This window comes from Arachis ipaensis, chromosome B5 (genome assembly GCF_059453495.1).
Source record: "Arachis ipaensis isolate K30076 ecotype BB chromosome B5, ASM5945349v1, whole genome shotgun sequence".
NCBI classification, from domain to species: Eukaryota; Viridiplantae; Streptophyta; class Magnoliopsida; order Fabales; family Fabaceae; genus Arachis; species Arachis ipaensis.
The window spans coordinates 58,371,018-58,398,128 of NC_142440.1; the positions used below are offsets into that span (position 1 = coordinate 58,371,018).

At 37.5% G+C, this 27,111-nt stretch overlaps 1 protein-coding gene and 1 pseudogene across 1 annotated transcript; both read left to right on the forward strand.

Moving 5' to 3' along the window:
• Positions 1-12,032: 12,032 nt before the first annotated feature.
• Positions 12,033-17,106, forward strand: SFR2 (Glycosyl hydrolase superfamily protein). The gene is made up of 11 exons (XM_088487956.1): positions 12,033-12,368; positions 12,574-12,801; positions 13,035-13,398; positions 13,493-13,631; positions 13,850-14,016; positions 14,362-14,583; positions 14,908-15,073; positions 15,166-15,399; positions 15,487-15,636; positions 15,724-15,853; positions 16,556-17,106. Exons 2-11 carry the CDS (start codon positions 12,630-12,632, stop codon positions 16,744-16,746), a joined length of 1,935 nt encoding a protein of 644 aa, XP_088344082.1. The 5' UTR covers positions 12,033-12,368; positions 12,574-12,629; the 3' UTR covers positions 16,747-17,106.
• A 922-nt stretch (positions 17,107-18,028) lies between these two features.
• On the forward strand, positions 18,029-19,573 carry LOC148564318 (uncharacterized; annotated as a pseudogene).
• Positions 19,574-27,111: the final 7,538 nt, after the last annotated feature.

Genomic DNA, 27,111 nt, shown 5'->3' on the forward strand with positions numbered 1-27,111 from the left:
ACCCTTCAGCGCCATAGATACCAATTTGACTGGGACTCCGTTCTCGGAGTTATTGCATTACCTGGCAGTCGTTGGATCTATGGATACTACCGTACCCGCCCTAAGGGAATCTTGGCTTCCGCACTTACCTTGGAGGCTCACATATGGGCACAGATCATGTCCCATTACGTCTTTTCGAGCACTCATGAGTCCTCTTTCACTGCAGACATGGCTGTTCTACTATGGTGCATCCTTACAGACCAACCTCTGAATCTCTCAAGACATATCCGGAATGCTATGGAACACGTACAAATTGCGGGCAACTTACCTTTCCCTGCCTTGGTCTCAGATCTTGTCTCAGCAGCCGGAGTCTCCTACAGAGTTGGGGACACCAAAGCCATGCTTCCACGGGATGATCAATATGTCCCTAACGGGAAATACCTCAGACTTTCAGCAGCCACTACAAACCAGTCTACTGAGCCAGTTGAAGATAATCCCTCTTCAACACCACAAGCATCTACAACTGAGAAATTGCTCCAGCAGATAATTGAACGGTTGGATCGGCAAGAACAGAAAGCAAAGCTGAGAGAGCGCCGTAACGAGCGCCGATTCAAACACCTCAAGGAGCTACTCAAGGGACGCTTCAGAGACTCAAACACCCTGGACTCCACTTCTTTTACTAGCACTGGGAGCCATGACGGTCCCGACTGTGGAGATACTGCCACCAGCCCACCCCTGTTCCTGACAGATGGCACCGAGGACGGTGCAAAGCCTTAAGTGTGGGGAGGTCGGTCAGTACCTGACTTCCGGAGGTAAATTCTCTTCTCTGGCACCAATAATTAGGATATTTTAGTTAGATTTTCTTTCTTTTATAGAATAGAATAAATTGCATAGGTTAGAATAGTTGCATGCATGTTCTACTTGATTGAAAAGACAATAAGTTTCTTTTAAAAATTTATCTTTGGAATAAAATTTCACTAATTTTTCAAAAATTTTTTATGATAAATCTGCTTGAATTGTATTTGGAACATGATGTTTGAGCCAAAGAACACACAACCTGTGAAAGATTTGAGCCTTTATGTATGGTTACATCATTTAACCATAATTATTTTATTCTTGTGTGTTTACTTCTCTATGATTGTAATCTATATTTTGTTTTATCTTATATGTCCAATATTTATTATATTTACATGCTTGCACATGATTGAGGCCATTATTTGTTTAAACTCACTCATCCAAATCAAGCCTACCCTTCTCAATTACCTTTGTTAACCACTTTGAGCCTTCAATTCCCATTTGTTCGATATTTTACCACATTACTAACCTTAAGCCGAAAAACAATTATATGTTCCAAATTGAATCTTTGGTTAGCTTAAGATAGAATTGTGTGTGCTAGTTAAGTATGGGAAATTGTGGTCATGAAAATTTAAAGGGAATTTGGATACCTACTCATGTGAAAATATAAGAATGAAAAAAAAAATTTCTATGTGCATTGATAAGCTTTATTTGTTCAAAAAAAAATCAATAAATAAGGGGACAAAATTACCCCAATGTTAAATTCAGAATTCAAAGATCAATGCACATAGGATAGAATTAAAATACAAAGTTGAAACATGAGTATGGGTTGAAAAAGGGAATTATGGGTAGCTAGGCATGAATTTAAAAGTATATAGAATATATGTATGTTGGGTGAGAGCTTAGGTTAATTAAAGATTCAATTTACAAAGCTCACTTAGCCATATGTATACCCTTACCTGCACCTTGGCCCCATTACAACCCTGAAAAGACCTCATGATGTTTGCATTGGTATATTAACTGTTGTTGATTGGTTAGGAGAAGAACAAAAGTTAGAAAATATGACTGGAGAAGAATAGAGTGATTACCCTATACACTAGAGATTAGAGCGTACATACATTATCAGTGAGGGTTCAATGCTTAAAATTTCATGTTTCCTGCTTTCATAAGCTATCTTCTTGCACTTTTATCGGTTTTATTGTATAATGATAGAATTAGTGGAATTTGAGTTGTAATTGTTTTGAAGGGCTTATTTACTTTTAATCAAGTGGACAATAATCATATAGTTGCATTTATTTATATATGTAGGATTGCATTGCATTTCATGAGTTTCTGCATGTTCATACTTATTTCCTTGTCTCCTTCAATTTAGCATGAGGACATGCTAATGTTTAAGTGTGGGGAGGTTGATAAACCACTATTTTATAGTTTATATTGTGCTTAATTGTGTGGTTTTGTCATGATCCTTACCCACTTATTCATCAATTTAGCATGCATTTAGATTTCCTTCCTAAATTCAGTACATGTTTGAAAATTGCCTCCTAGAGACTTTAATTATTTATTTTTAATTCTCCTTTATTCCATTCGATGCTGTGATCTGTGTGTCAAGTGTTTCAGGCTTTATAGGGAATGAATGAGATGGAGATTGGAGAGGAAGCTAGCAAAAATGGAAGGAACACAAGAATTTGAGGAGATAACCAGCGAGAAGTGACGCGGTCGCATGGCTCATGCGACCGCGCGAAGGAGCACAAATCGCAGTGACGCGGCCGCATGGCCTGCGCGGCCGCGCGGATTGGAAAGCGCAAGCGACGCGGTAGCGTGGACGACGCGAACACGTGGAGAGGAAAAAGCGCAAGCGACGCGTCCGCATGGACGACACGATCGCGTGACCTGTGCGATCTGCATAATCTGTAGAATCCGCCGGGGGCAATTTTGGACCTTAATTCGGCCCAGTTTTCGGCCCGGAACAACAGACTAGAGTCAGGGAATATGCAGAAACAAAGGAGAGACACTCATTCAGTAGTTTTAGATCTAGTTTTTCACTCTCTTAGGTTTTTCTCTCTAGTTTTTAGGATTTTAATTTTCAATTGGTCTTAGCATTGGAACATTGAGAAGAGTTATTTCCTCATCAAGACTTCATCATTCTAGTTTGTTCTCTTAACTTGGTTTTAATCTTTCATGTTCTTTGTTATGTTCAATTTTGTCATTCAGATACTTTTATGATTAATTAATGCAAGGATTATTTCTTTTTAATTCAATTTCTATTCCAATAATCATGTCTTCTTTTAATTCCCTTTCATATGCTATGGATTCTTTATTTACAATGCGTGAGTAGTTTCCTTACTTGATGGGGAGTTGATTAAAAGGAACTCTTGAGTTGGAAGGATTGAAAGAAAATTTGTAATTAGGTTAAATGTTGGATTGCTATCCTGTCACCGACGCCAATCCCTTTGAACTAAGTGGGTTGCAACTTGTGAACAGATCTGGCATTCCCACTTGTTTGACTTTTCCTTACCTAGTAAGGGATAACCAAACAGAACAACCATTAATTATAAATTAATCTTACAATCACACCATCAATGATAGAGATTCTAACCAATCGATTCCCAGTCAAGGCTTTTATTTATATTATTTAAAATTCCTCAATTTAATTTTCAATTTACCTAGCTCAACTTCTTAGAACATCTGATTAATAAAACAGCACACTTTTCTGCAACTCGTTGGGAGACGACCTGGGACTTAAAACTCCCAGTAATTTTAATTTAAACTTTCTGTGACACATTTCTAAATTGATAGGCAGATTTTCAGTGAGTTAAGAACTATACTTGCAACGTAACCATTTTAATAAATTTTTAATTCACCAGCTTCTGCTTTCCATCAGCTATTCTTGCTCAGAACAAGCTTATGTCTCAGCAAATAAATCTACTTACTCAACAGATGGGTGGAATGCAAGTCTCAGCTATCAACACACAAAATCCACTTCAAGAGGTCTCTTATGACATGATAGGTAATTTTGTACAAAATGAGAATTATGATTATGCTTAATCTTTTTCTGAACAGGTAAATTACATGGGAGTGGTCCTAGCCAATAATGATCCATACTCTAATACATACAATCTTGGGTGGATGGACCAACCTCAGAGATCTCAGAATTTCAATAATAATTCTCATGGCGGTTTCCAATATAACAATCATAATAACCGCCAATTTCAATCTCATCAACAACAACCACCTCAGCAGACAAACTCTCAATCCCAACAAGATTCTAATTGGAAGATGATGAGGAGTTTTATGCAGGAAGAGCCTCCATTAGAAACTTGGAGGTACAAATAGGCCAACTGAGCAAGCAAATACCTGAGAGGTCTGCAAATATAATTCAAAACTTGGAGATTCAGATGGGTCAATTAGCCACAAAAGTTAATGAAATTGATAAGAGGACCATTAATAGCCTTCCTGGTAACACAATTCCAAATCCAAGAGAGGAATGCAAGGCTATCACCTTGATAAGTGGACAAGTGGCAAGTATGGAAGTACAAGTTAATGAGGAGCCAGTTGAAAAAGAAGCTCCAGAGGAGAAGAAGGAAGAAGTAGAGCACATCCCTCCAAAGCTTGCGGACAACCCATTTCCAGACTCTCTTGACACTTATCCTACATTGCCAAAGGCTCCTAAGTACAAGCCTAAAATGCCATATCCTCAGAGACTTCAAAAGGAGACCAAGGACAAGCAGTTTTCAAAGTTCTTGGAAGTCTTCAGAAAGTTGCAAATCAATATTCCTTTTACTAAGGTTTTGGAGCAAATTCCTCTCTATGTCAAATTTATTGTTGTCAAAGAAGAAGCCTTTAAAGGGAGATGAGACAGTGGTCCTGACTAAGGAATGTAGTGCCATAATTCAGAATAACTTGCCAAGGAAGATGCCAGATCCAGGGAGCTTTCAAATTCCATGCACCATTGGGAGCACAACCTTTGAGAAAGCGTTATGTGATCTGGGAGCAAGCATCAATTTAACGCCCTTGTCTTTGATGAAGAAGCTGCAAATCCAAGAGGCACAACCCACAAGGATAGCATTATAGATGGCAGACAAATCTATGAAGCCTGCATACAGATTAGTGGAGAATATCTTGGTCAAAGTGGGTAAGTTCTTCCTCCCAGCATATTTTGTGATTCTTGACACAGGGGAGGATGAGAATGCCTCCATAATTCTAAGAAGACCATTCCTAGCCACTGGAAGAGCTCTGATTGATGTAGAAGTGGGTGAATTAGTGCTTAGAGTGCATGATGAGCAACTAGTCTTTCATGTCTTCAAAGATATACATTTAACAGGTGAAGAAGAGAGGTGCATGCAGACTGAGCTTATTGATCCAAACCTTCAATAACCCTCTGATGACGGACAGCAGAATCTGCAGCTCAAACCTCCTTTGGTGACAATCAATAAAATTCCTCCTGACATCAAACCTAAGTTTGGTGTTGGGAATGCATCATCCACCAAAGAGGAGGTTCCCAAAAAGAAGAAAATACCTAGGGGATGGAGAAACAAAAAGATCCCAACTGAAGGTTTCTCCCCAGGAATGAAGGTGGTGTTGACTAGGAATCCAGTATGGACTTATACAGTAAACAGAATCCTCTCTCTGGAGCATATTGAACTACTTTATGGAGACACAGGAAAGAAGTTCAAGGTGAGGGATGAAGAGCTGAGCCCCTATGATCCTCCTCCTTAGAGGAGTTGACCGTCAAGCTAGTGACGGTAAAGAAGCGCTTGTCGGGAGGCAACCCGATGTTTTCGTATCCTTAGTTTAATTTTCATTGAACTGATTTTATTATTATTTGAATTTCAATGAGTTTTATTGTTTTTCCTTTGTTTTACGTGTATTCTTATCATGCAGCTATTTTAGAATAGGAACCAAACACTTCGAAGAATTAAAAAAAATGAGCACACGACGCGCAAGCGTCACTGACGCGTACGCGTCATATGTGAGTGCGAGAAAAATAAAATTTGAACAGAGAGTTGGGCAAGAGTGGTGCTGGTGGCGTGCCTTGCGCACAAGCGAGCCCACGCGTACGAGTCATTAACGCGTGCGCGTCGTTTTCGCTTTTAGCCACCACGCGTGCGTGTACCTGACGCGTATGCGTGATCCTGAAAATCGGCGTCAATGAGTGTTTGGGTAGAGAGTTGTGCTGGCTTGGGGCTGGAACTGTGCTAGAGGCACAAACTTGATCACACATACGCGTCCCCGACGTGTGCGCGTGCTTTGCATCAATGGCCAGCCACGCATGCGCGTTCATGATGTGCACGCGTCATATGAGAATTTTGGTTCCCAGGCCACGCGAACAGAGAGTTGTGCGTGCACGCGGATGCCTTCGCACAATTCGCATAATCCAAGGGCACGTGTACGCGTGCCAGACGCTTACACGTCACTTTCAAAATTGGGCGACCCACGCATACACGTGCTGTACGCGTACGCGTCGCATGCGCCGCATAACTCCACTAGTACGCCGCCCAGTTTTGATTTTCATTCTCTCTCCCTCCCAAATCCTAGTCCTCTCTTGTTCTTTTATCATTTTATTCTTCTTTCATCATACTATTTGTTTTTGTTTTCAGTTCTTCTTTGCTTGAGGACAAGCAAACTTTTAAGTTTGGTGTTGTCGCTTCGCTGATGGTTTTTCTGTTTAATTTTATAGTGCCAAAGGGAGGCGAATCATCTTCACGGAGAAGCATAGCCTGAAGACTAAAACGGCCACTAGGTTAACTGAGGTGGTTGAATTCCTTTCATTCTATATTCCTTCCCGCTTTTACTATGTTATGTTCCAGTTTTCTACTATTTTGTCACGTTTATTGCATGATCCTTTATTAGATAAATTCTTAGGTTCTAGTTTAGTTCTGTTATTTTCAAAATTTTTGTTAGTTGCTCTAATTCTGAAAGGTGTCTCATGTATTGCCCACTGAGCTTGAAATCAAAAAGAAAGAAGAAAAGGGGATGTAATGCATGAGAAATTGAGTTTATTTTTTTTAGAGTAGTCTCATTTAATCAAATGTGGTGGTGTTCTCTGTGATTCTGAATGCATGACATAAACCGTGCATGTTTGAATTTGAATCAAGGAATGTTGACGTATAAGGAAAAGGAATTTAGAGAAGTATTATGAATTTTCTAAAAATTAGTGACAGTTAATCCTTGAAGCAAAAGAAACAGCAAAAAAAAGAGAGAGGATATAAAAGCAAGGTCCAAGGCTCTGAGCATCAATGACTAGGGAGGTCAGACATGATTAAAAGCTCAAAGAGTTGTTTCCCCTGTCATATGCTTGTGGTGTTCGTGTGTCAAGTAATTCTTGAGACAGAACATTTAGAGTCGAGATCAACTGCAATTAGTAGAGTATGCCAAAGGCTTTAAGCACCACTATTTGGGAATAGCTGAAAGAAAAAAGAATCAGAACTTGAAAAGAGTTTCCTAGTTAAGTGCTTGTGGTGTTCTTGTGTCAATTAACCCTTGAGACAGAACATTTAAAGTCACGGCTAGGCTCAAGGTGCAAAGCACCAGTTAATTGAGAATCAAGGGATATCTGCTGTGTTCAAGGATTTAACTGAGGTATAAAGATCATAAAACTCATAATATGATCCGAATTCTAATTCCGCATGACATTGACATTCCTCTGATTCAAAGGAGAGTGAGATGCCAAAACTGTTCAGAATTGCAATAGATAAATCCCACTTTAAGAAGAGATACAAGCATAACTAAACTCTCACTTCTCATGCAAATTCACATCTTAGTCTTGCACTTAGTTTGGTTGCTTGAGGACAAGCAACAATTCAAGTTTGGTGTTGTGATGCGTGAGCATCTTTCTTATCTTTTCCTAGTGAATTTGCATTAAATTTGTTGAGTTTAATCAAGAATTAATTATCTTTTAGCCACTATGGATGCTACTTTGAGTTTTGTGCAACTCTGTTTATTTTAGGTAGCATTCGGCTGGATTTGATGGAGTTCTGCAGAAGAGGAGATAACCAGCGAGGAGCGACGCGTGCGCATGATTTGGAGATTTGCACGGCGACGCGTGCGCGTACCTGATGCGTACGCGTGACACGCAAAGAAGACCATCGACGCGTACGCGTGACATGCGCCACGTGCAGAAAACGCAGAAAATACTGGGGGCGATTTCTGGGCTATTTTTGACCCAGTTTTTGGCCCAGGAAACACATATTAGAGGCTTCAAAATGGAGGAATCAAGGGAACACTTCTTGTTATTTCCCAAGTTAGGCATGGAGCCTACGAAGCAAGTGGTCCCCATCCATCAATTAAAGACTTGCTGATTGCTATAATTAATTCTGATTTAAACTTTAATTTATATAAATAGAAAAAGATATTATTTTAATTTTAGAAATTAGATTTTAAATTAATTAGGATTAGATATAAAAGAGAAAAGAAACTTCTCTTTTGGGGATTATTCCACCTCAGCCCAATTTACAGTTTACCAGAATCCTAGTTTTCCTCTCTGAACCATAAGCAACTAAACATCCACTGTTAAGGTTAAGAGCTCTGTCTATTTGTATGGATTGATTCTATTATTTTTCTATTTTAATTCATGTATTGATTTATAATTTAAGAATTATTTTTGTTCTTTATCTTATGAATTTTGGTGGAACGGAAGTATGACCCTCTTTCTAATTGAGTTCTTGTATAACTTGGAAAAGCTCTTTACTTGAACAACAGCTTGAAAACAATTTCTCCTAAATTCTAATTATCTAGACTTAATGGGATACGTGATATATAATCCTCTTATATTTTGATAATTAGGATTTTTGTGGCATAATAACTAGAATTAAACTTCACCCTCTAATTGGAATTAATTGACCAAGGAATTGGCAGTTGATGAAAATTAGAGGAGACTAGAAAGGTCTAAGGAATTAGGGTCTAGTCACATATAGTTTGCCATGAATTAAATCTTTCATGATTAAAATAAATTAATAAGAAAAGTCAATCCGGAAAATAGATAACTCTGAAGTCTTAATTGCTTTCTCCATATTTTATTTCCAACTTATTTACTTGCCTGTCTTCTGATATTTTGAAATTACTGTTTAATGCTTTTGAACTCTCAAACACTATTTTCTGCTTGTCTAACTAAGTGAATCACTTAACCATTGTTTCTTAGTCCTTCAATCCTCGTGGGATCGACCCTCACTTACCTGAGGTATTACTTGGTACGACCCGGTGCAATTGCCAGTTAGTTTGTGGTTAGAAATTCCGCACCAGGCGCAGTAGTCAGCAGTGCTCCTTCCTCAGGCGCAAATCATATGACAAAATGCTCAGTGACCAAGGAAGAGGGAATAGTTCCTCAGGCAGTGCTCCGACAACATAACAGTGCTCCTCCCTCAAGCGCAAATCAGCAACTCAATTCCATCTAGATTCACCCACAGAGCAACGTGGTAGAAGGAGTAGGTTCCGAACATTAATTAGGATTAGTGGTAGTAGAAAACAATTAGGAGGGAGTTGGTGTGTGCAGTTATTGTTTTGAATTTGAGAGTTGTAATTTGTTTTATTTTCAAGTCGGGCATGACTAAAATAAAAGAGGTTAAAGATGATGATTGGAGCAATGTAGGAATCTAACATGTCTTTTTAACGGGTCAATTTAAAATTTAATTTTTTATGGATATAACATTAGTTAAATTTTTTCATGGTCAATTTTATCTGCACTCGAATCTTTCATGGTCAGAAATAACTATTTATTCAGAAAAAATCTAGCTCTTGATATTATAAATGGTTCTTTCGAGAAAAGGAAATAAAAAAGAGATAAGAATAAATAAATTGAAAATAGAGAAGTACACTAAATAAATCTTTTGTTAATTTTCAAGTCATGACTTATATAGAAAGACACGTCATTTTTTGTGAGGTGCTAATCAATTCTCACACTAATAGAAAGTTTGGTTTGGTAAAATTTTTTGAAGAAGTGCTTGTACTTTTCAAAAGCATAAACATATCGTTTTACGTTTGGTAAATCAAAAAGCTCATGTATTTGTTCTTGCAACTTTTAAAAACTAGTGGTGCTTTTGAAAATACTTACAGAAAATTTTTTAAAGTTAATTTGTACTTATCAAAATTAAAAAATTTAATATAATCTTATATATTAATTAATATCAAAATTTAATTCTTATATTAATGTCTATTATAATATTTTAAATTTTAAAATTATTTTACTAAATACACTTATTTTTTATACTTATTAAAAATTATTTTTAATTTAATTTACCAAACACAAATATTATAACTTTTAGAAAACTAATTTTTAAAAACTAATTTTAAAAATTAATTTTTATAAATTATTTTTATAAAGTAAAAATTTAAGCAAACTAAGTCTTTGTTATGCAATTTATTCGAACATTTATACTAGAGTAAATAACCATTTCTGACCATAAAAGATTTGAACACTGACAAAACTGACCATGAAAAATTAAAACTAAAGTTATACTCATATAAGATAAGTTTTGTTCGACAAAAATAACCAATTATTAAATTTTTGTTCATAATTCCGTAAATACCCCTAACTTTTTATCTTCTTTTATCTCTACACCCAATCCCTAACCCTAACAATTTAATCCAGCTCTCTCCTCCTGTGCCTCTACCCTCCAACTTTTTCCGCCGTCACAACCCCATTCCACCACCACCATTCCCTCCATCCTCCTCACCTCCTTTTTTCTTCAACCATCACCAACTCCAACACCACCATCAAAACTCTCGCAAGACTCCACAGTGCCGGAGCTTCCAGCTCCCCTCGATTCCTCCAGCATTCTAGAACTCCCACCCTCATCGAAAAACTCGTCGGAGGCATAGTTCACGTTGGAGAACTCGAACGCGCTGGAGCTACTGAACTCACCCAAGAGCTCACAGACGTTGTTGCTCTGCAAAACTCTGTCCTCGAAGGCGATGACAGAGGTGGGAGACACCGTTCTCTTCGAACCTAACTCGACCTCCTTGGAAACCCTAGCTTCGGAGCCGAGAGTCCGGAGCTCCTTAGAGAATTTAACGGTGGGGTTTTTGGGTGCCACGATTGGTTGCACAACGGGTAAAGAGAGAGTATCGGAGAGAGGTACTTGAGAGACGACGGAAGCTATCGGAATGTCGTCGACGCTGATGGGAACCGCCCGAGGGAGATCGAAGGGGAGCGGCGGGCCGGCATACTCGAGGGCGAAGGAATACTGGTCTCCGTGATGCGGCGCCGGCGACATGGTACTGTAGGGAAAATGGGGAAAAGGAAGGGAAATAGTTAAAGAGAAAAACCATGAAAGAGAAAAATTTGAGGTTTGGTTAGAGAGAATAATAGGAATACGGGTGGGCCATTGAATAGGGGAATGTGAAAGTGAAAGGACAAAAAGATTCCTAATTTTACAGCGGAAGGAGTGTGAGATAGTGGGAATGAGGGAACACGTATAGCTATGGAGTGGTGGTGGTGTTGGAGGGTAGAGGAAATGGAGTGGTGGCGGTTTTGGAGTGATAGTGGTATTGGAGGCGATAGTGGTGGTGGAAGGAGATTGTGGCGGCCGAGAAGATTGGAGGGTACAGGCAGAGGCGGAGGGAGCCAGATTAAATTGTTAGAGTTAGAGATTGGGTGTAGAGATAAAAGAGATAAAAAGTTAGGGGTATTTATGAAATTATGAACAAAAATTTAATAATTGGTTATTTTTGTCGAACAAAACTTATCTTATATTGGTATAACTTTAGTTTTAATTTTTTATGGTCAGTTTTGTCAGCGTTCAAATCTTTTATGGTTAAAAATAGTTATTTACTCTTTATACTAAATAACTGTCTCCTTGTGCTTCTTGTGAGCTTTAAATTCAACAAAACTTTTATGTTAGAATAATACCCAAGATGCATAATTTTTCCCTTAACTAGTTAACGCACCTAAATTATTGATTAATTTCTAACTAGTTCACATTTTACTTTGCATCAAGCTAACAACAGTGTTCAATTTGAATAACCCGCTCACCAAAACTTTCGAATTTGGTTAAGAATGGTTTTAGATTTTCTGTAAGTAGCATTATCATAAACAGTAACATATCCAAAAATATTTCATCACATACACCAATTTATTCGGGTCATGGAAAGGAGAAAAGTTCAATTCATACATTTATAATAGAAATGTTTGATAAAGAAAAATTAGTCACAGTTCTAAGTTGTCTTGTTTAATATTTATTAATTATTATAATAATTAATAAATATTAAATAAAATAAGTTTTATCTATTTTATTCGTTTCTAAGATGATCGAATTTATAATATCAAGACAAACATCAAATCCTCAACATAACCAAATTGAATAAGGGATTGACCAACCAGGTGTTTTGAGTCACAAATGGCAAATCTATCGGGCTTTGCAATCCTTGAAGTAACCCAATCTTGAGGAGCCAACCCAAAAGAGCAACAAAGGTTTCGCGACGGGGGAGGGTGGATTTGATAGCTGGAACTTTGCTTCTTCCTTTTTATTGTCGCACAAAAATGGCTGTGCAAAACCTGACGGAGTTCGTTGTCCTTGCTCAATGGTGAATTGCAAATCGGAAAGTGGATAAAACCTTCGCAGGAAAAAACAATAAGAGAAATTGAACGCGGATAAAAAAACGTAACTATATTAGAACTTAGAACTTAGAACTTAGAACTTAGAACTTAGAAGAGACTACCGGTCCCCTTAACTAACATCGCGAAGCCAAGTGATTGTATTACGTCCACTTAGTTTCTTAGACCTTCCCTGGTCTCATTCACTTGGATTTTGAATTTGGATATGGATATCGATTCTCTCTCATCTTCAATATGAACTATCTTCACAGAGAGAGTTCTCACTGAGACACGTGGACGCAGCTGCTACTTTCCCCTACCCAATCGGATGACGCTGGTGGCGCTCTTTGCTGCCGCCACCAAGCTCGCCGGAGCTCTGGTTACTCTGACTGTCGCCGCCAATGCCTTCTCATTCTCCCGTTATCGCAACAAGAACCTCCTTCCCTTCCGTTCCCCCATCGACGAGTCCTCCGAAACCCTCGCCGTCTTCGACCTCTCCGGTTAGTATTCACTTCCAAGTCCCAAACACTTCCCTATTCGCAAGTAGCTTTGCTGTTCATTGCAAAACATAATAGCATACTTAATTATAGGCAATTAAAGTGCACTACGCCGTTGCTAATAAGATTGAAGTTATTGAATAATTTATTCGTTGTGATTGATTGATTGCATCTTGCACGGGCTACAATTAGGACTTAGGGATAGATGATGGTTTTGTTTTGTTTTAACGTTGCAGAAGGAGAGAATGGGTTTTTCTTTGGTTTGGCAACAGCACCAGCACATGTTGAGGATAGGCTTGACGATGCTTGGCTACAATTTGCTGTAGAAAAGGCTGACTATGTGGAGCCGAAAGCGTCCAAGCAGCCGGTTGATGCATTGATGGGCTCTGCAGCCGGTGATGGTGGCTCTCAAACAGCTGGAGCGTCTCCACGGCAGGCCGGTAAGCAAGTTAAGAAGGGTAAGAAACCTCTTAAGATTGCTATGGAGGCCATGATTAGAGGTTTTGAGAAGTACATCGAAGTGGAAGGTCAAGAAGAAGAAGAAGAAGAAGAAGTAGAATATCATCATAATGTAACTGCTTGGCATAATGTTCCGCACCCGTAAGCCCTGAGATTTCTTTTTTCTTCACCTGAATTTTAATGTTAAATGAGTAGGCTTGTGGATAAATGGAAGGCAAAAAACGCTAATTTTCAGGGAGGAAAGGTTAAGGTTTTGGTCTGATCCTGATACAGAATTGAAATTAGCCAACGATACTGGTATTAGTGTTTTCCGCATGGGAGTTGATTGGTCAAGAATCATGCCAAAGGAGCCTGTCAATGGCCTCAAAGAATCTGTACGTACAAAATTGGCATTTCATAATGATGTCATTTCTGATCGTTGGTAAAGCGTATATTACTGAGTACTGAATACCTTATGTAATTGAGCCTATGCATATGTTTTTCAACTTATGAAATTTTGTTTTGTCTTTGGACCTTATCAACCAATTCAACTGATGAAGAGATGTTAGTATGTTACTTCTTTAATTTACTGATTTGACTCCCCCTTTTATAGGTCAACTATGCTGCCATTGAGCGATACAAGTGGATTATCAAAAGGGTCCGATCATATGGAATGAAGGTGATGCTCACTCTTTTTCACCACTCACTTCCACCCTGGGCGGGTGAGTATGGAGGTTGGAAACTGGAAAAGACAGTGGATTATTTCATGGAATTTACCAGGTTAATTGTCTTTCAGTAGAATTTGTATCTATGCCATTTTTCTATACCTGCTGCAGACTCTAGTTTCTGGTGACATTGACTGCTGCACTGTGTCAACCTATCTTTTGTTGTAAACTGGGCACATTTGAGGCCTCATGATTGACTTAACAACATTAATAGCATTGGCAATATAGACATTTATTGAACCTGTAATTGAATCCTATCCCTTCTTCATGTAATACTTCTAAAGAGCAGGTAAATTATGGTACAAGAGCCTTCCTCTTGCTTGTGTGACATTGTTCACATCCTTAACTGCTTGCATTCTGATGAGCTTTCACCACATCTTTATCTTCCCATTCCATGCAGGCTTGTTGTAAACAGTGTATCAGGTTTAGTAGACTACTGGGTGACATTCAATGAGCCGCATGTCTTCAGCATGCTAACTTATTGTGCTGGAGCTTGGCCTGGTGGTCATCCTGATATGCTGGAGGCTGCGACTTCTGCCCTTCCGACCGGTGTTTTTCAGCAGGCCATGCATTGGATGTCTATTGCACACTCAAAGGCATATGACTACATCCATGAAATAAGGTATCCCTTTCTTATGGAAGCTTGGGAAAATTATTGTCACTTTACCTGTTGAACTTGGACTCTAAAGAACATTTTTACGTCCTTTTAAATTTTAGATATGTATCCTCTTTTCTTGAAGTTATCTACATTATAATATAGTTATTATTTTCATATGTTATCCATTATCTGGTTGACTCCTTGGTTGCCATTTCTTTTCAGTTTAACTGAATCTTTTCTGCAACCTCGTCTCATTAAGCAGGACCTGCACATTTGAAATTTATTACTCTCCTTTGTTGCTTTTTGAATTGTGTGGTAATTATCTGATTGATATCTTTTTGGAAGTAGCTCATCAAATACAATGGTGGGTGTCGCACACCATGTGTCATTTATGCGACCCTATGGTCTGTTTGATGTTGCTGCTGTTACAATGGCTAATTCATTGACTATATTCCCATATATTGATGGAATATCTGACAACCTGGACTTCATAGGCATTAATTACTATGGTCAGGTTTGTTTTCTTAACCTTGATAACTGCACTGCATGCTATGTATCTGATTATGACGTACATTATTAACATTAGGAAACCGGCATTGATTTCAGGAAGTGGTTTCAGGGCCTGGCCTGAAACTGGTAGAAACTGACGAGTACAGTGAATCTGGTCGTGGGGTATATCCTGATGGCTTGTACCGAATGTTGCTCCAGTTTCATGAAAGATACAAGCATTTAGATGTCCCCTTCATCATTACTGAGAACGGAGTTTCAGATGAGACAGATGTGATCCGGCGACCATATATGTTGGAGCATTTGCTTGCAATTTATGCAGCCATGATCATGGTTTAAATCTCCATTTGCCTAAAATTATTCTTTTTTTCCTTCTATAAATACCAACCACATGTTAGACCTTCTTTTAATTTTTTACAGGGCGTGCCTGTGCTTGGTTACTTGTTCTGGACTATTTCTGACAACTGGGAGTGGGCTGATGGATACGGTCCCAAGTTTGGACTTGTAGCAGTTGACCGCAAAAACAATCTAGCACGGATCCCCCGCCCTTCTTACCATCTATTTTCTAGAGTTAGCACTCCGAATCTGCATTTCTTTCTCCTTGGCACATGCTGTGTCTAATTATTTTTTACAGTTTCACTGAGCTGTTTATTGCAGATTGTGACTACAGGAAAAGTTACACGTGAAGATCGTGATGGAGCGTGGGAAGAACTCCAAAGAGCTGCTAGAGAGATGAAAACAAGGCCATTTTACCGGGCTGTGGACAAACATGGTTTAATGTATGCAGGTAATTATCTAAATTCTTATTTTCAGCTAAAATTTTGTCTCTATGTGCATGCAGAGAAGCTTAATTATCTTCTACCATTGATTTAAAGCATAAAAGTATAAAATCTTGCTGTTCCTGTCTTACAAATTTAGAGTAAGGCTTAACACTATCTCTCACCTTGTTAATGCGGTTGATGCCTTAGTGCCTTACCAGGAACCAACTATGTATGAACGCATTGAAAGTTTGAAACAAATACCATTATTGACTAGGCCTAATTTATTTTAACCACATTTTAAACTTACCCTTAAAAGAAGACTGAGTTTTATGAGATGATATGTGGCAGCCATTGTATTAATGATGTTAGATTGTTAGCAGATGAAATTAAAATGATCAGTGGTTATTAGAATTAGAAGTTATGAACTATGCAACTATTATTGACATGAATGCTTGCTTTAAACCTCACAAGCAGATTGCTTTACAACCTGCTCTGCTTAGTTGCAAAATAGAGGTCCTTGAACCTTAAATAACTTACAAAAAAAGTTGTTTGGCATCGGTGAATTCACTACTAAGTTGGTTAAAAAAAATGTTGGTTAAAGTTCTTCCATGGAAACATGAAGAAAGCTTATGCCCAGAGGGCTATGAACATGGTTAGACTTTTGTTGTGTTGTTTGTGACTTTGTTCAGATAAATATAAACTTTAATTATTGTTGCGTCTTATGACAGGTGGACTTGATGAACCTATACAGCGGCCATATATCAAACGAGATTGGCGGTTTGGTCATTATGAGATGGAAGGTCTCCAGGATCATTTGAGCCGCTTCTCAAGATTCATCATCCGACCCTTCTTCCCAAAGAAGAAAAGGAAACCTCAAAAAGAAAATCCCAATTTAGTTCTTCAGCCTTTTCCAAATTAGCAATTGTTAACATATCCGAATTCTTCAAGTGATTGACACTTTCAATATGTAGTACAAAATAGCAGCTTCATGTCTACAATATGGTACTTCACTTAGTATAATTCTCACTATTGTAAAGCTCAACGAACTTTTTGAGATATGCCAAAGTGAATCTCCTACCAAATTAAGCACTAGACGATACTATGGAAGGGGTATTCTTGTCAAAACTCAACTTGTTCCATGTAGAAGGTTCATTCATTAAGAGCTTAATGAAGATGAGAAAAAGGTGGCTAGCTGGCAACATGCTCTTCTATGATAAAGAAGAGAATGAGAGTATATAATCTGATAACATTTTTCTTAAAGGATTTTATTGTCTTTAAAGCTTACCTTGTATAGAGGACAGTTTAGTCATTTCATTTCATTCCTTTTTATAAACCTTAACTCGAGAAAAAACAAATAACGTCATTAAGAATCTTGCGACAAACACACGAGTTATTTTTGGGTTTAGCTAACATATGCTTTGAGAACATTTTTTTTTTTTACTAAAAATAGGGAGACTTGAATCTACGACTGTTTAAGTGAGTATGGGAAGATGGTGTCATTTGAGTTATAATTCATTAGCTTTGAGAACATATGTTAACTTTACAAATAAAAAAGTTTTCATTGAAAATATAAAAAAAAAATTAATGCTTTTATTTTATATTCATTAAATAAAAATATTTAAAACTTTCTATTAATAATAAGCTTATTATGTGTTGTTAGAACATATGTTAGCTAAATCTTTTATTTTTTTCATGTACACTAGTGGACTAATAATATGTTAGCTAAATCTTTTATTTTTTTCATGTACACTAGTGGACTAATAATGGTAAGGGTAGCAGTATACTGGTTCCACGCTATGATGGATTTCACTAGAAGTTAATTAGAGGAAATTTGTGCTAAATTTTGACAAATCTAGGCTTTGTTTGGTGGACGAAAGAAATAGAAAAAAATAAAATTGAGTAAAAAGAAATAGGAAGAAAAAAATTGAGGTGAAATTTAATTTCTATTGGTATGTTTGGATGAAAAAAAAATAAGATGAAAAGATATTAAAAGATGATTAATTTATAGTATTTTAGTATTTGTTTAGAAGGAAAAAAATAAGTAAAGTTATATAATGATAATTTTACTGAGTAAATCCTCATAGTAGTCCCTGAGATTCGTGTGATTACCCAATGTAGTCCTCAAGATTCCGATTTTCTCATTGTAGTCCTCCAGATAGAGCTCTGAGTACTCATAATGGTCCCTGGGCATATTTCTGGTGATGAGTCATCACCGGAGTGCTTACGTGGCGTTGTTTTGCCATGCTGGTCCCTCCCACTATACCCACATTAGTCCCTCGCAGTTGGTGTTATTGTACAAAACTCCATTCCTGCACGCTTCGCTCTCTCTCTTCCTCGTTTTCTTCATCGCATTTTTCAGGTTCCCAATTCTCTTCCTCTACGCTCTTCAAACCTACATCACTCCAATGCCCAACCCTCCACGTCCCACGGCCTTCGTGTTGCCATTCGCCGCCCTAGCGCCCCCGAAGGCCCTGCTTCCGACATCAGAAAGTAGCCCAAGAATAAGGACAAGCTCTATTTCGACGAGAAGAATGCCCAGATCTTCTGGCTCAGGCTCAACCATTCTCACCTTCAATCCCACCTCTACATCGATCAATACTGCGTTGCGTTCACCGTCTCCTTCGTTACCCTCTCTTCCCTCTTCCTTCACTCTTACTTGGGTTCCAATACCAATTCTGGCTTCTTCATGAGTGGTACTTTTGTTCCAATTCTGTTGTCAAGTTTGAGCCTTTACATGTGGTTCATGATGCTTGCGAGGCTCACTTTTCAAGAGATCCACATCCAAGAGATCCGAGAAGAAGCTCAGTGTTCTTTTTGGTGTTTTCGAGATTTTTATGGGAATTTTGGGTTTGGATCACACCTCTTCGTTGCTTTTAGACCTCCATTTTGCTGGTCTTGATGGGTTCTGGAAAGTTCTCCTTGCTACATTCATGGGATTCCTTTCATTGGTGTTGTTCATTCCTGCTGCTAGAATTGCACGTTCCTTTTGGCTTGGAATTGATCAGATTCGTTGCAATTTGTCCGTGATCACTTATGGATAGTTTGGTCGCACCATCCTTTATGCAAACCAACTGTTTGTTATATTTACTGCTTTGATTTGGATTAAGCCTTTAGCTGAGATTTTTGTGGATAGTTTAGGGAATCCTTTCTTTAACCATAGCATATTGTTTCAACTGTACACTTTATGGCTTTTGGTTCAGCTGCATGAAGCCGTTCCTAGGAAAAGGTACAACAGATATGTGAGCTTGCTCAAGCAGCGTTTGGTGAGTTTATTTGATATAGTTTATTTATTATATCACGTTGTTATGTAAAGTTTCATAATTAACAATGCAAGAATTCTTTACATATAATTGATCCTCAAAAACTATGTTGGGTGCTCAAACCAAGTTAATTGAAGATTCATACACATATAACAGTCCTAAAAATATCATTGCATGATTTGAAAAGATTTCAATCTTGCTTTTTCAGGAAAAAGATTAGGGGTGTGGCTTGCTCTCTTTCTAACTGTTTATTTATCAGCAAGAACTGCAACTGTATTGATCCTTATAGGAGGGGAAACCATGAAACAATTCTTCCAAATAGTTTGTGGTCCAACGTGTACCTCAAATCCTTTAACCATAGTGGAGCAGTACCTAGTTTTCACTTCTCTATCCATTGTCCTGTCTCAGCTTTCAAACCGCAATTCAATTGCAGGGCTCTCACTCATAGGTGTTGTGACAGCAATCACTTACTCCACCATGGTTTGAGTTCTATCTGTGAAACAACAAAGGCCACCCTCCATCTCTTATGAACCTTTATCATTGCCATCATCTTTTTCATCTTTGTTTCTTGCCTTGAATGCTCCTGGAATCGTATAGGAATGTTGTTATGTATATCATTATGTAATATATTTAACAATTTCATTAAATAATAATAACAAAATTTAATTATATTTTTAATATAACAAGTTAGGAATATAAATTTCATAAATAAAGTAAATAATAATAATAATAATAATAATAATAATAATAATAATAATAATAATAATAATAATAATAATAATAATAATAATAATAATAATAATAATAATAATAATTATAATTATAAAATTGGAGTGACCTATTTAGATATAAATTTTGTTTTCGTATACTACTCATATCAACTCATAGATTGGAGACAATATCAAGAGGAAGACACAAATTAAGGCTATGCTACACATCCAAGTATATTCATCCAAGTTTTATCCAAGTAGGTCCAACACCAACAAAAATCACTCTCATTAAAAGAGCGTCATTACACGCACTTTATCTTCTTCTCCTCCCCCGCACTTCTTTTTCTTCTTTCAAATATACACGTATGTCATCATCTTCTTCTTTCAAATTCACGTATACCTCCTCCTCCTCCTCCTCCTCCTCCTCCTTCTTCTTCTTCTCCTCCTCTTTCATTATTGTCATCACCAACAACACTAACAATTTGCTAATGGATTATTTTTTCAATCGAATTGAATGGAATGCAATTGCTAAATTGAATTGAATTGAATTGAATGGACGTAAGTGTTTTAAATCTGAATTGAATTGATAATCTCTAAATTATAGACAGATGTGTTTCGAATTTGATTTTATATAATGGATTATGTTTCGTTCATTCAGTGCTATACAATTGTCTCACCATGAGTACGTGTTCGGTTCATTATGCAGAAAGCTGTTTGAATTTGATGTTATATTGGAGTAAGGATTATTAAAGTCCTTGGCCCCACTAGATCTGTGGACCCCACAGGATCTCCTCAGGATCTGTGGACCCCACAGGATCCCCACCTACTTCTTCTCTCCTCTTCACACCTTTTCATAACTCTCTTCCCCAAATACCCCTCACCAATCAACTCAATCACTCTTTCCCATCACTTCTTCACCACTCACATCCATCCTCTCTTCCCCAAAAACCCCACCTACCTTTAAATTCAAAATAATTTCCCTCCCAAACCAACCCTAAATGGCCGAACCCTAACCCCTCCCCACTCCTATATAAACCCCTCATTCCTTCTTCATTTTCACACAACACAACCCTCTCTTCTTCCCCTTGGCCGAATCCACCTTCTCCCTCCATCTCCTCCATTTTTCTTCTTCTTCTACTTCCTTCTCTTTTCTTTTGCTCGAGGACGAGCAACCATTTTAAGTTTGGTGTGGTAAAAGCATTGCTTTTTATTTTTTCATAACCATTTATGGCACCTAAGGCCAGAGAAACCTCTAGAAAGAGGAAAGGGAAGGCAATCGCTTCCACCTCTGAGTCATGGGAGATGGAGAAATTCATCTCTAAGGTTCATCAAGTCCACTTCTATGAAGTTGTGGCCAAGAAGAAAGTGATCCCTGAGGTTCCTTTCAAACTCAAAAAGAATGAGTATCCGGAGATCCGACTTGAAATCCAAAGAAGAGGTTGGGAAGTTCTAACCAACCCCATTCAACAAGTCGGGATCTTAATGGTTCAAGAGTTCTATGCAAACGCATGGGTTACCAGGAATCATGATCAAAGTGTGAACCCGAACCCAAAGAATTGGCTCACCATGGTTCGGGGGAAATACTTAGATTTCAGTTCGGAGAATGTAAGGTTGGCGTTCAACCTACCAATGATGGAAGAGAACACACGCCCCTACACTAGAAGAGTCAACTTTAATCAAAGGTTGGACCAAGTCCTCGTGGACATATGTGTGGAAGGAGCTCAATGGAAAATTGACTCAAGGGGCAAGCCGGTTCAACTAAGAAGGCTTGACCTCAAACCAGTGGCTAGAGGATGGTTGGAGTTCATTTAATGCTCAATCATTCCTACTAGCAACCGGTCTGAAGTTACTATAGACCGGGCCATCATGATCCATAGTAGCATGATTGGGGAGGAAGTGGAAGTTCATGAGATTATACCTCAAGAACTCTACAAGGTGGCTGACAAGACCTCCACTTTGGCAAGGTTAGTCTTTCCTCATCTCATTTGCCACCTCTGCAATTCGGCTGGAATTGACATAGAGGGAGACATCCTCATTGAAGAGGATAAGCCCATCACTAAGAAAAAGATGGAGCAAACAAGAGAGCATGGACCTCAACATGAGCATGAGGAAATTCCTCACCATGAAATCCCTGAGATGCCTCAAGGGATGCACTTTCCTCCACAAAACTATTGGGAACAAATCAACACTTCCCTAGGTGAATTAAGTTCCAACATGGGACAATTAAGGGTGGAACATCAAGAGCACTCCATCATCCTCCATGAAATTAGAGAAGATCAAAGAGCTATGAGGGAGGAGCAAGAAAGACAAGGAAGAGACATAGAGGAGCTCAAAGGCACCATTGGTTCTTCAAGAAGAGGAAGACGCCACCCTTACTAAGGTGGACTCATTCCTTAATCTCCTTGTTTATTTATTTTCCTGTTTTTTGATTTTTATGCTTTATGTTTGTTTATGTTTTTGTCTTCATGATCACTAGTATTTAAGTGTCTATGCCTTAAAGTTATGAATGTCCTATGAATCCATCACCTCTCTTGAATGAAAAATATTTTAATTACAAAAGAACAAGAAGTACATGGTTTCGAATTCATCCTTGAAACTAGTTTAATTATTTTAATGTGGTGACAATATTTTTTATTTTCTGAATGAATGCTTGAACAGTGCATATGTCTTTTGAAGTTGTTGTTTAAGAATGTTAAATATGTTGGCTCTTGAAAGAATGATGAACAGGAGAAATGTTATTTGATAATCTGAAAAATCATAAAAATGATTCTTGAAGCAAGAAAAAACAGTGAATACAGAAAGCTTGCGAAAAAAAAATTAGAAAAAAAAGAAAAAGAAAAAAAGCAAGCAGAAAAAGCCAAAAGCTCTTAAAACCAAGAGGCAAGAGCAAAAAGCCAGTAACCCTTAAAACCAAAAGGAAAGGGTAATAAAAAGGATCCAAGGCTTTGAGCATCAGTGGATAGGAGGGCCTAAAGGAATAAAATCCTGGCCTAAGCGGCTAAACCAAGCTGTCCCTAACCATGTGCTTGTGGCGTGAAGGTGTCAAGTGAAAACTTGAGACTGAGCGGTTAAAGTCAAGGTCCAAAGCAAAAGAAGAGTGTGCTTAAGAACCCTGGACACCTCTAATTGGGGACTTTAGCAAAGCTAAGTCACAATCTAAAAAGTTTCACCTAGTTATGTGTCTGTGGCATTTATGTATCCGGTGGTAATATGATGAGCGGATAATTTATACGCTTTTTGGCATTGTTTTTAGTATGTTTTTAGTAGGATCTAGTTACTTTTAGGGATGTTTTCATTAGTTTTTATGTTAAATTCACATTTTTGGACTTTACTATGAGTTTGTGTGTTTTTCTGTGATTTCAGGTATTTTCTGGCTGAAATTGGGGGACTTGAGCAGAAATCAGATTCAGAGGTTGAAAAAGGACTGCTGATGCTGTTGGATTCTGACCTCCCTGCACTCAAAGTGGATTTTCTGGAGATACAGAACTCGAAATGGCGCGCTTCCAATTGCGTTGGAAAGTAGACATCCAGGGCTTTCCAGCAATATATAATAGTCCATACTTTGGCCAAGAATTGACGACGTAAACTGGCATTCAACGCCAGCCTTCTGCCCAAATCTGGCGTCCAGTGCCAGAAAAGGATCCAAAACCAGAGTTGAACGCCCAAACTGGCACAAAAACTGGCGTTCAACTCCACAAATGGCCTCTGCACGTGCAACACTCAGGCTCAGCCCAAACACACACCAAGTGGGCCCCGGAAGTGGGTTTATACATCAAATACTTACTCATGTAAACCCTAGTAGCTAGTTTATTATAAATAGGACCTCTTACTATTGTATTAGGCATCTTTGGATTACCTTATGATCCTTTGATCACGTTTTAGGGGGCTGGCCATCTCGGCCATGCCTGAACCTTCACTTATGTATTTTCATACGGTAGAGTTTCTACACTCCATAGATTAAGGTGTGGAGCTCTGCTGTTCCTCAAAGATTAATGCAAAGTACTACTGTTTTCCATTCAATTCTTCTTATTTCGCTTCTAAGATATCCATTCGCACCCAAGAACGTGATGAAGGTGATGATTATGTGTGACGCTCATCATCCTTCTCCCTTATGAATGCGTGCCTGACAAACACTTCTGTTCTACATGAATTAAGCTAGAATGAATATCTCTTAGATCTCCTAACCAGAATCTTCGTGGCGTAAGCTAGAATGATGGCGGCATTCAAGAGAATCCGGAAAGTCTAAACCTTGTCTGTGGTATTCCGAGTAGGATTCAATGATTGAATGACTGTGACGAGCTCCTAACTCGCGATTGCAGGGCGTTAGTGACAGACGCAAAAGGATAGTAAATCCTATTCCAGCATGATCGAGAACCGACAGATGAATAGCCGTGCCGTGACAGGGTGCGTGAGCATATTATTCACTGAGAGGATAAGATGAAGCCATTGACAAGGGTGATGCCTCCAGACGATTAGCTGTGCCGTGACAGGGCATTGGATCATTTTCCCGAGAGATGACCGAAAGTAGCCATTGACAGTGGTGATGTATCACATAAAGCCAGCCATGGAAAGGAGTGAGACTGATTGGATGAAGATAGCAGGAAAGCAGAGGTTCAGAGGAACGAAAAGCATCTCCATTCGCTAATCTGAAATTCCTACCAATGATTTACATAAGTACCTCTATCCCTATTCTATTATTTATTATTCGAAAACTCCATTATCAATCTATATCCGCCTGACTGAGATTTACAAGGTGACCATAGCTTGCTTCATACCAACAATCTCCGTGGGATTCGACCCTTACTCACGTAAGGTATTACTTGGACGACCCAGTGCACTTGCTGGTTAGTGGTACGAGTTGTGAAAAGTGTGATTCAGAATTTGTGCACCAAGTTTTTGGCGCCGTTGCCGGGGATTGTTCGAGTTTGGACAACTGACGGTTGATCTTGTTGCTCAGATTGGGTAACTTTCTTTTCGTTTTCTTTTCAAAAAGTTTTCAAAAATTTTTCAAAAATCTTTCAAAAATTTTTCTTCTGTTTTCGAAAAAAAAAAAATTTACTAAAAATAAAGTTTTCAAAAATAAATTATTCTATGGCTTCAAAATTTTTAAGAATGAATTCTAGTGTTTCATGAAATATGTTGATTCATATTTGGCTGTAAAGCCATACCCAAACTACTTTGGGATTGGTATTCAACTAATCACTCCAGCCCATGTAATTATATGTTGAAGCTTGACTGGCTATTAAGCCATGCCTGACCCTTTGATTGGAGCTTTAACACTAACATGGCAAGATTCCTGGAATTCATATTAAAAATTTTGGAATCCTTATTTTTTAATTTTCACAATAATTTTCGAAAAAAATTAAAAGAAAATACAAAAAATTAGAAAATCATAAAAATCAAAAATATTTTTGTGTTTCTTGTTTGAGTCTTGAGTCATATCATAAGTTTGGTGTCACTTGCATATGCATCTTGCATTTTTTCGAAAATATCATGCATTCATAGTGTTCTTCATGATCTTCAAGTTGTTCTTGGTAAGTCTTCTTGTTTGATCTTGATGATTTTTTATTTTGTTTCTTTTCATGTTTATCATATGCATTCTTGAATTCTTAGTGTCTAAGCATTAAAGAATTCTAAGTTTGGTGTCTTGCATATTTTCCTTGCATTAAAATTTTTTCAAAAATATGTTCTTGATGTTCATCTTGACATTCATAGTGTTCTTGGTGTTCATCTTGACATTCATAGCATTTTTGCATGCATCACATGTTTTGATCTAAAAATTTCATGCATTGCATATTTTTCTAGTTTTTCTCTCTCATCATAAAAATTCAAAAATCAAAAATATATCTTTCCCTTTTTCTCTCATCAAATTCGAAAATTTGAGTTGACTTTTTCAAAAATTTTTAAAATCAAGTTGTTTCTTATGAGTCAAATCAAATTTTCAATTTGAAAATCTTATCTTTTTCAAAATCTTTTTCAAAAATCAAATCTTTTTCAAATTTCTTATTTATTTTCGAAAATTTCAAAAATATTTTTCAAAAATCTTTTTCTTATTTTTATATCAAATTTTCGAAAATAACTAATCAATTAATGTTTTGATTCAAAAATTTGAAGTTTGTCACTTGGTTGTTAAGAAAGATTCAAACTTTAAGTTCTAGAATCATATCTTGTGATTTCTTATGAATCAAGTCATTAATTGTGATTTTAAAAATCAAATCTTTTTCAAAACTAATTTCTATCATATCTTTTCAAAAATATCTTCTTATCTTATCTTTTTCAAAAAGTTGGTTTCAAAATATCTTCTCTAACTTCCTATCTTCTTATCTTTTCAAAATTTGTTTCAACTAACTAACTAACTTTTTGTTTGTTTCTTAACTTTTTCAAAACTACCTAACTAATTCTCTCTTTCTAATTTTCGAAAATATCTCCCCCTTTTTCAAAGATTTCTTTTTAATTAACTAATTATTTTTATTTTTATTTTTATTTCAAAAAAATTTTTTTTCGAAAAATACTAACAAATTTTCAAAAACCAATTTTCAAAAATCACTAACTCCTTTTCAAAATAATTTTCGAAAATTATACCTCCCCCATCCTATTCTATCTATTCATTCATATCCTAACATCTCATCTCACATCTCTTCCATTCTCACAGTTGTGTTTCTTCCATTATATTACATTCTTTGTCTCCCCCTCTTCTTCCACTCACACAGGGATCCCTATACTGTGGTATAAGGGATCTCCATTATTATTATTATTTTTCTGTGCCTTCTTCTTTGTCATATGAGCAGGAGCAAGGATAAGAATATTCTTGTGGAAGCAGATCCAGAACCTGAAAGGACTCTGAAGAGAAAATTAAGAGAAGCTAAAATACAACAATCCAGAGATAACCTTTCAGAAATTTTCGAACAGGCAGAGGAGATGGCAGCCGAAAATAATAATAATGTAAGGAAGATGCTTGGTGACTTTACTGCACCTAATTCCAATTTACATGGAAGAAGCATCTCCATTCCTGCCATTGGAGCAAACTACTTTGAGCTGAAACCTCAATTAGTTTCTCTAATGCAGCAGAACTGCAAGTTTCATGGACTTCCATCTGAAGATCCTTTTCAGTTCTTAACTGAATTCTTGCAGATATGTGATACTGTTAAGACTAATGGAGTAAATCCTGAAGTCTACAGGCTCATGCTTTTCCCTTTTGCTGTAAGAGACAGAGCTAGATTATGGTTGGATTCTCAACCTAAGGACAGCCTGAACTCTTGGGATAAGCTGGTCACGGCTTTCTTAGCCAAGTACTTTCCTCCTCAAAAGCTGAGC